Source organism: Chanos chanos, chromosome 4 (assembly GCF_902362185.1).
Source record: "Chanos chanos chromosome 4, fChaCha1.1, whole genome shotgun sequence".
Taxonomy (NCBI): Eukaryota; Metazoa; Chordata; class Actinopteri; order Gonorynchiformes; family Chanidae; genus Chanos; species Chanos chanos.
In genome coordinates, this window is record NC_044498.1 from 25,795,065 (window position 1) to 25,805,451 (window position 10,387).

Sequence of the window (10,387 nt, forward strand, 5' to 3'; positions counted from 1 at the left end):
TGTGTTAATGTAGACACACTGCTGTGTGGCCCAGTGACCAACCTTCCTCAAGGAGCGCATGCTACGTAAATGCCATGCTAACAGTATTTTGGCTGTGGTTGGGCACATTTAAGAGCTCATTTAAGTTTGCCTTGAACTCTGCTCATTACTATATGAAATAAACCACATGTATGGGTAAAGCTTCTGCATCAGTGTTATGATGGGAATCTTCAATCATGGTTATTTAACTCATTACTCAAAGTCGGGACCAGGCAGGGCGCACATTATGGTTGCAGTGTGCAGCTACGCTTTAAGTCAACAGATTTGTTTAGAGATCTGTTTAAAGCATAGGACTGACTAATATAAATGTTTGTGCATGAGGATTTTAGCATGTTGCACGATTATGTCTTACAGCACAGCTTTATGTCTTACACACAAGTTATGTCTTACAGCACAGCTTTGACTGTCAGCTTCTCATTGTTTTTTCTGGGAAAGAAACATGTTCGTTTTACCCCAAGACCTGCATATCTGATTTAACTGATAGACTCATCATCATCATCATTCAATTTATGAAATGAATCATGTTTATCAGTGATGGGCTGGGGTTAAAACATTTAGGGCTGGTTCAAGGAAGGCCTGTTTATGAGCGAATGCCATCCCAGTGTCATCTCTGACTGTGACCTTTGACCCTCCAGGATGCAGGGATCAGGCACCAGCACAGCAGCTCTGAGTCTAGGAGTCTGGCCGTAGTCTGAGGCACGTGTGGACCGGCCTGGGTTTATGTGGTCTGCATGGACCGGAGGTTCTGAGATGGTCTACACGTGAGCTGGCAGAAGGGTTGACTTGGTGCACATCTCTTCTGATTCTTCCCCTTAATCGCCTGGAGCTCCAGGGATAATGACATCACTGCCACAGGGTGACTGCCTATCAATGACCCCCCAAGGAAATACACTGAATTATCGAGTATGTGCCAACTGTCTTTGCTGAAGACTTCACTTGTCCCATCCAGGCAAACTTGTACTACATGCTGTTTTAAAGCTCATTTTTCACTAAATATATAATGAATTGTTATGGTAGTAATAAATGTATTCTGTGGTTTACTAATCTACCCAATGTCATGGGACGTCCATCGTACTGCGGGAATCTGCCTGATGTCAGCACTTTACGATTTCAGGGATCCACAGTCATTGAGTTCTAAACTCACTTTCTAATTTGTTTAGATTGCTAAGAGTTGTACAAGACCATCCAGCCAAACAACCATAATGATCACACATAACTGTAAGAGGGGCAGAGGGGTGATGTGCTAACTGAGCTTGGGTCTTCTTCACACTTAAAGGAAGAATGAAGTACAATTCCAGTAACTTTCTACAAAATACAAGTGGAAAGTCTTCAGTGATGGATCATTGCTGTCTTTAAAGCAAAATGTGAGAAAATACAGTGGTAATAATAATATTTCATAAGTTCTAATGTCCCATGACTTTAGGTAGGATAGTGTACTTCTGAGGAGACTTCTCTTGTGCTTTTTTTTTTTGAGATATTTTCAGACATGTAAAAGAACAATTGCTTAATTTTACCAAGCATACTGCAGTTTAACACTATAAGTATTTGCCATGCACTGTCCACTTATATTTTGTGTGGATATGTATATATAATGTGACCCAAAAATGTGCTTTATAGGGTGATTGGGTTTTTTTTGTTGTTGTTTGTTTTTTTGTATTTCTGAATCAAACACATTTCTGGTGTAGGTGTTTTGTGCTCTTGAGGATTGTATTACTGAAGTTATGTATTATAGCTTTATGATACATTTATTTATTTATTTATTTTTAATTCAAAAACAGTGTTCTGCATGCATATTGCCAGTCTGGTCATTGCTACCATTTTTGTTTCTGTTCCTTAACCGCTCACCATTCACAAGTAATCTTTTATGAATTTTGTTACACTATTTATTAGATGTTGATTTAGTAAGTAAGAAAGAAAGAAAACAAAACCCCTCAGTAAAATGTTTAGTAAGTCATATTGAGCCTGTTGCCATAGATACTGTCCACTCTAGTCAAGTGTTTAAGGGATTGAGAGTAATGTAACGATGTGAGTTATTTTTATGTGATTGAAATAGCAAGGGAGAGAGAATGCATGTGAAGTGAAAACTATGTTAGATTCTATATGGATTTTTAAAAATGTTTACAAGCAGTAACACCTCCAAATATCATGCCAGATTTTTTGCTGATTAATGTGTGGCAAAATTCTCTACATGTATGCTTTAAGTTTCCCCTAAAAAGTTTCACTCACCTTGGCATTTTCTAAACACATAGTACTTAGATCTTTGACTTTCACTGAATGTATTACAGAGGTAATCTGCTTCATATTTCTTCTTCTCTTTTCAAAACTGACCAGTTAAAAAGCCACTATGAATACAAAATAATGTGGCATTTTCATATGAATGAGCAGATGTAGGGGATGAGCAGTGGTAGGTGTGCACACTTGTCTTATGGAAGTATTTGACATAATGGAGGGATCTAATATCAATTAGTACATTTCAGTGAATAAAGAAAATATTTTCTTTATCAGAATAATATTACATACTACGTTTTGCAATTTAGTGGATGCTATTTTTGGCATGGCTTAATGAGAAAAAGTGGGAAATAATTTCAGCGCATATCTTTACTGCTGTTGCACCTAACTGGCAAGCCAATACATGCATAAAATGACTGCAAAGAATAATGTATACATTATTACAGAGATGTACAAATAACAGAGGTACCATGTTTAATGAATAAAGTTGGCTTAAGTGATATTTGGGATTTTAACTTTCGAAATGCTGGGTTCTTCTCATAGAGGAGGAAAAGTGAGAACATGAAAGTGAACCAGACACTCGTTTTTCTTCTCATAATGCTCTTTTGTTGGGACGTTTGCGTTTCTGCCACGATTGTCAGGAAAACAACCCTTGAACAATTCTGCTGCAAGTCTGTTGAACTAGGAGAACAATATAACAGAAAAGACTGACGGTGTCCCATAGGAAATAATGAAAACTACAAACTGAAAAGAAGCTCCAGGGAAATCAGTGGATACTGTCATTGCTGTGAATACGTCCTTAAAAATATTTGGAAGTTTGATCATTGAATCAGTGTAATCTTAGGTAGTATTAGAGCTAGGTATTCAGGAAGACGACTCATAAGGAATCTCACTAATACTGTTGCAACTCATCATCCACCCAAACCAGAATACTAGAAAAATGGAATTCCAAAAAATATATTATGGCATCTTGGGCCATATCTGCTGACCTGGAGTCATTTTGGTTGTTTTCTACACTGTAGTGTACATGACAATGTAAAGAAATTAATATCTTCTGGTGTGTTCATTTGGTTTTAACCAACAGGTGGCGCTCTAAAATGACAGCACATTTAGAAGTTTCTCCAGGAGTTCAGTGGAACTCCAAAAATCCTGACACACCTGACTGAGGTCCTGTCTAGAGACCCCGAAAATCCCGACACACCTGAATGAGGTCACCCTCAATTCATCCAATCAAATTTCTAGTTTCTCAATTTCTTCATTTTCCTTAATAAAAGAAAATACTTATCCTAAAACAGAACTTCTTTCGTAATGACCAACTGGAAACCACCTGACACCCAGCAGAAATCCTTTAAGGTGACAGAAATCAGTAAAGCTTTTAGTGAGTCAGCCAAAGAGACAGTTTGTGACTAAACAGTGGGATGTTAATTTAAGCTGAAGACATGTGTGTGAGATATATAGATATGTTTGAGTGAATCATGGGCACTCTGGGATTTTAGTGTCTCACTGCATGAATCTGATTGTGAAAGTGGGAACAGAAATTCTTCTCCAGTTCATTCCCATGGAGTGATGTGAGCTTTGGAATGCGGTCGATGTGAGTGTTCCCACCAACTGTTCTATGTCTCTCTGACATTAATACTTAAACAAAACTTGCAAATACTGCCCCAGAACAAATTTATCTGTGGGATGTTTGCTGTTGAATTTTAAATACATAAAAAAATAAATGTTCCCTTAATGAATTCCCACTTTTAAGAGGAAGCTACTGTGCTTTTTCATCTGTGAAAATGACTTCAAAGGCTATGGGCCTCCAAATGAACAATTATATTACATATGTGCATAATTTCAGCTATAGATTTGGCACATTTCTTTATATGGTATATTTGTAAAATCCTCACTGTAGTATATTGCAAACCATAACCATATCAGAATGGTATGGAAACATTAATGAAAGACGAACACTTCTAAAGGAATACATTGATTGGTCTTGGCACTAGCTGACCAATGAAATGCCATTGTGAGTTTGATTTGGAAGATTAATGGAGGCCTGGTTTCTGTTGGATCCTCAATCAATGACATCAGTGACATCAATGACATCAATAATGACATCATCAGTGTGGCCATGAAACACAAGCCGAATCAGACTAAACGCACACCATAATCTTCACTAAAGTGCTGGTAACGGCAGTTTAGAAAAAAGAAAGGAGGTCACATGGCTGAAACGTGATCAACTTAAATTCCTCCATATGCTTAGTTTACATTTATAGATTGTGTAACTTGGCTGGTTTGTTTTTGTTGTTGTTTTTTCCCTTAGAGATCAAATGTGGTCAATGCATGGCCCTTAGACCATTTGGTTCAAAAGGGCATAAATACCACAGGCACAAAAGTTATAAATACCACTGGGACAAACTCTGAGCCCTTCCAAATGATCCTGCTATAAATGGAGAGCTTCCACAGACTACATCAAAAACATATGGAGATATGCAGAATATACAAATAAATGTCATCATATTTCAAAATGAAGTCAAAACATTTCTTCACTCACATCTCATGGTGTCATAATAAATCACTATTTAGAGTACTTTCTCTGGTCAGTTTGCAAAATACTGGCATCTGTAATGACTAATGATGTAGAATACTTAACAAGACCTTGCACACTTTCCTCGATACACTCACTGCAGCCAGCTTAAATACAGAATAGTATCCCCTACATGCACTGAGTAATGTGCCCGTGTCTTGCTGAGCAGGCAGACAGGCATCAAAGCATTCAGTTACAGATCAACTCCAGGATGGTCTTCAGTGCAAGATGCTCCGCGATCTTGTAAATGGCCACTCTCCATGACTTTTCATAGATAAAAGTGATGTATTAGTGTGGGGAAAGTTGTCTTCACATATGTTAGGCGCCTTGATACTATCTGACCATTGTTTGACCTGCATTGCATATCTGAACATTGCTGTGGACCATGTGCATCCCTTCATGGCCACAGCCAAAGTCAAAAGGCCTTGGATAGCATGGGTATATCTTTGCACAAGAAATTGTTTTCTTTAGTCTTGGTAACATCATGTGCACAGTATGCAGGAGTGTCTCCTCTTCTCTCCTCACTGCTCCTGCTTCACCTGTATCATCATTGAGCGTCAATAAAGAAGACTGAGGCTGTGCCTTTTTATTATCTTAACAACAAATGCAAATGCCCAACTTAACCCAGCAGAGAAACCTTGGGATGAGACAGTAAAGGCAAGATATTGTAGACTGCAAGATATTATAGACCAACACTTCTGTGCAACATTTCCAACACTTTCTAAGATTTAGGCAGGCCTGAAAGAAAAAAAGCCAACCTGAGAATAGACAAGTGTACCTAATAAACTGGCCAGTGAGTTCAGTTTTAAATTCTGAATTTCATATTTCAACCCAGGTACTGTTCTGACCTGTATAAAAACAGTCAATACTTCAGTCTCTGCTCACTGAATGACAGGAAATCCAGCTTATGGACTGAATGCAGCCTCTCTGAGCTGTGCAGTAGCCACACTGGGTGAATTTGTGTGGGAGGCTATTTGCTTCATGCACAGGGCCTCTCTCCAAGTTCCCTAGTCCCAAGGCTAATATTTCTGAGGCTCTCTGCCAAGGGTATGAGTCAGGCTAAGCATGTCTAAATATGGAAGTCCAACTTTTGGGAAGAAAGCAGCTAATACCAACAATGCTCCAAATGTGTCTCAGTGCAGCTGGTTTGGCCTTAGAATGCAGGGTAAACCACTCAGCATGCAACATAAACCACTCAGCGATAGCGGAGAGGTGACTCATGCTAGTCATTCTGTATATCGTCTGATTAATCTAAATGAGGTTGAAAATGTGAGCTCTGACATGTAGTAAGAGGTTCTGGCAAAAAAAAAAAAAGATTGATCCAGGATTGGTTTGGTTGTTTTATCTAGATTATGATTAAGATATGGGGCAGGAAAAAGTCTGTTGCTACATCAACACTAAAAATAATAACACCATAAAGAAAAAAATAGTTTCATCTATTTGCAGTAACATAGCACAGTAGTTCTGGCATGAACCCATCACTAGGTGGCGACTGTTCACTTTATGATGAAAAGAAAGGTCTGACTGACAGATGCGTACTACTGACATATCAACAAGAGAGTGGTATCGATGAATAATTTGCTTAACCTCTAATGACAGAGTCCCTCTTCACACACTCCCCCACACACAGACACACACACACACACATACACATACATATAAACACAGAGTCATACCCATTTTAACACTTTTAAATCCACCACCAGATAATTCTGTAATTCCAGAAAACATTGCTACGCTGAACTGTTATTGAAGTCAGTCAGTCCTTTTTCATAACAAATAAAACAACCCTTTATTCTTGCTAGGCAGTCTGTGCATGCTCTTAGCAACTGGAAAGTCAAGCCAAGCAAAGCACATTCTCACACATGACAGGAAACAGTTCAGCTCAGCTAATTGTGAACTGGGAAGCCAAAATTATTTTCTTTACTCACTTCAGGAGCTCTGACCAGAGACAGAATGTTTGAAACACAATGTCTAAAACACAAACACAAAGGGTTTTTTTTTTTACTTTAAGAACAGGAGTCAGACAAAGAGCATTGAGCAACTGTTCATTTACTTAAGTAAATTTGTACAACTGAGCACAAGTTTATTGCAGTATTAACAAAGCAAGACATAAAGTGGGTGCGTCTGCATGTTCTTTACTGATGAGATCATTAAATTAACATCAATTTCTTAAAAGTGTCACATCCAATGCTAAGGTCATCCATTCATATCCTCACCAAGAAAAAAACCCAAATATTGACTCAGGAAAGGCAAGGTCCAAACCAAGCCATAATTGATACATCCATTCACAATGAATGACAACTTTCCTGCTATCTCTCCCTGAATGAAAAAAAAATGCATTACACTGCTCACTAATCTACACACTAATCTACCCCCCCCTCTTTTTTTTTTTACGAAGCAATGAAGCAGGTCTACTATACATTTACCCACTAAATGATGATTTCACAGACTGAACATTTTAATCAATTAAAGGAGTAGTTCCAAAAACAAACAAAAAAAACAAAAAACAAAAAACAAAAAAAAATCATGCAGCTACATTTAGTGTTCTTGTGCAAAATATCACAAAATATAAATATGAGTATGAACGTATATCTGACCTCAGTAATCTCTCCCACAGTCTCACAGTCTCTTAGACCTTTTTCTTTACATGATCAAGTGTGTCTGGAGCAAAGAGCTAAGACAAGTCATGTTTGTTCAACGTAACATACTACTGTTACAACAGGGGGACACTTTAACCCAACTCTTGGCCATCCTCTCACTTTTGATCCTCAGAAAAAGTCAACTGTACATTCAGACCAGCCATTTTATTGCCATTTTAGGCATTTTATTCCGGCTTCTAATTTAAGTGTGTGTGCGTGTATGTGTGCATGTGTGTGTGTGTGTGTGTGTGTGCATGTGCATGTGTGTGTGTCTTGAACGGGTCCAGAAAAAGTACTTCTCATTCAGGTAATGACTCACTGACATTAACATTCAAAATTTTAACATTTTCAACATAATCCTTCCTGCACTTAAAGGAACATAGTTTTCATTGACTGTGAATACAACCACACTACTTCAGTTCCTCTTCTGAGACTTTTTCAGTTTAAGTTTATGCATAATTTCCATGCACCACAGAAAGACACCATCAAAAACAAAAGGAAGGCACTGAAGGTGATTTTAAAGAAAAGGTTCGAAAAAATTACCTTTTTGTCTCACTTTACTCTCTGATGTAAGTTTTTTCTTTGTTTTTTTAATCATGACAACTTCACCCAAAGCTCTGCATTTCTCTCAGATCCTCAATGTATGGCCACAGGCCTTTGAAAAACAAAAGTTAGCTTTTCTTAATTCCTTAAAGCAGTTTTTTCCCAGTTCCTGTGCCTGTGTTTGTTCAAAGTTAGCACTAATACCCATGTCCAAAATGAATGGGCTAATTATCCAGCTCTTGAGTAATTGAGTCTTACAGAACTGGTCCTGAGCTTAAGAAGAATACACAGTGGTACAGGAACTGGAATCAGGATACACTGCCGGAAACCAGAGCAAAATCCCTAAAATGATTTCAATAAATGGGAGAAATTCATCGTTGTGACCTTAGGCTGTGGGCTGTACACACACACACACACACACACACACACACACACATATATATATCTTTTTTATATATCTGTGGGCTGTACACACACACACACACACACACACACACACACACACACACACACACACACACACATATATATACATATGTCTTTTTTATATATCTTTTTAAATCAAAGGAGTGATATACATTTCCTTAATGGAACCAACTGCACTGCTACAGATTTTGTGCATTACCAGGGCTGTCATTAACTTATCATGCTCCCTAAATATAACATAACCCAGGTCAGTCTTTGAGTGCCTGACTGAAAATGAATGGATGTTTTTAAGCGCTTTGGCAAATGTTAAATAAACAAGCTTCACTTGGCCTGTATGATTTGGAGTTCATCTGAATGTTTAGGTGCATGCAGCAATGGCACATTTGAATGACAAATATCCATGCAAACAACAATCACAGGCTTAAAAGACAATGTGCTCCAAGGGTCTTTCAGCCAGGATAAAGATCTGTTTGAGTATTATTACAATGGTTAACCATCAATATTACCTTGCGTATTTTTTTTTACTTTATTTTTATTTCATTGGGTTTTATTTTCAACCTTTTGTTCTATGTTATATTCCCTGTTTTTACGTTCATTCTATGTCTATCATCCTGTAAAGCACTCGGTGCATGTAATTTCTGTATTGCAAAGCACTTTGAGCTGCATTTCTTGTTTGAAAGACACTATACAAATAAAGTTTATTACGTTTATAGGCAGGTCCATTTACGTGGGTGTTCTCTCTGACAACATACAAAACTAGGAAGATGTGAATACGTCTTCATCCTGTGTGCTATTTGTGTGGTGATTTAACAGATAGATCAGTGAGGACATAGAGCTAAAACCACTGCTGGTGCATCTATCAGTACAAAAGCCCTACCACAGAAATGTACTGCATGTTAGGTTTACAGGTAACGCAAAACAACTAAGGCAAATCCCAAATCGCTCGCTCCTTATGCCCCTTCCCTACGCCCTTCAGAAACGGAATGAATGGACTGTTTAAACCAGTGGAACCCAATTTTAGGCAGTGGTGAGATTCATTTAGCAGGTCATTTTTATTCTACCTTAGCACCACCACACCTGATTCAAACTACACAAAAATCACAGCATCCTTCATTAGCTGAAGCAGATGTGACAACGCTGGGTTTGCATGAAAATAGATGATGAAGTGTGAGGCAGGAAAAGACTGGGCAGCATCAGAATAAAGCCAGCCAAGGGGCAATAAGAACCTATTACCATATGACTAGTTTCTTTCCAGGCCTTTTCAGTTCTGAAACAGGAACCTGAGAGAAATGGACAGAGATCAGCTTAGGACCGGTCTAAAGAGTCCACAGCTCAAAGGCACTCCTATTTCAGCCTAAATGTGCTTCTTAACACAGACCCTCAGAGACCAGCATACATCTTACCCTATTTCAAATTCTGCACACACAAACTGAACTACTGTGGCCCATGGATCAAAGCAGTGTTTCTCGAATTCAGCCCAGCAGAGTGACTGGACAGCACTCTTTTTTCTCTTTATAGCTTAGCACTGACACATCTCATTCAACATCTCATTCCACTAACCATCACGTCACAAAGATGTAGTATGTTAGACACCAAACATAAAGAGAATGTATTGTTAAAAACCCTCATAAAATAGAATGCAAACTGTGTGAGAACAGCAACAACACACACTAGAGCATGACAATCCTTCTCAAAGTTCAGTTGCTAAAACACACAACAAATACAAGCTGCATTGACCACCTACTGAAATCATAACTTGAAAGGTAGATTAAGTGCATTACACTGTTGGGTAACACTAGTTTAACTCCTTAAGAGCTAACATCATAACAAGAAGAGGATTACAGTTTGTTTGTGTGCCAAAAGACAAAGGACTAGCTGCAAAAACAGAACTAAACTCAAAAGTTCTCCTCTACTAAAAAACAAACAAACCCCCCAA

At 38.2% G+C, this 10,387-nt stretch overlaps 1 protein-coding gene across 1 annotated transcript in view; it reads left to right on the forward strand.

Moving 5' to 3' along the window:
• Nucleotides 1–721, forward strand: part of stum (stum, mechanosensory transduction mediator homolog) — a 14,433-nt gene extending 13,712 nt beyond the window's left edge. Inside the window, exon 4 of the mRNA XM_030773024.1 lies at nt 675–721. Within this exon, the coding sequence (XP_030628884.1) occupies nt 675–709 (35 nt within the window). The 3' untranslated portion in view covers nt 710–721. The remainder of the gene's footprint in view (nt 1–674) is intronic.
• Nucleotides 722–10,387: the final 9,666 nt, after the last annotated feature.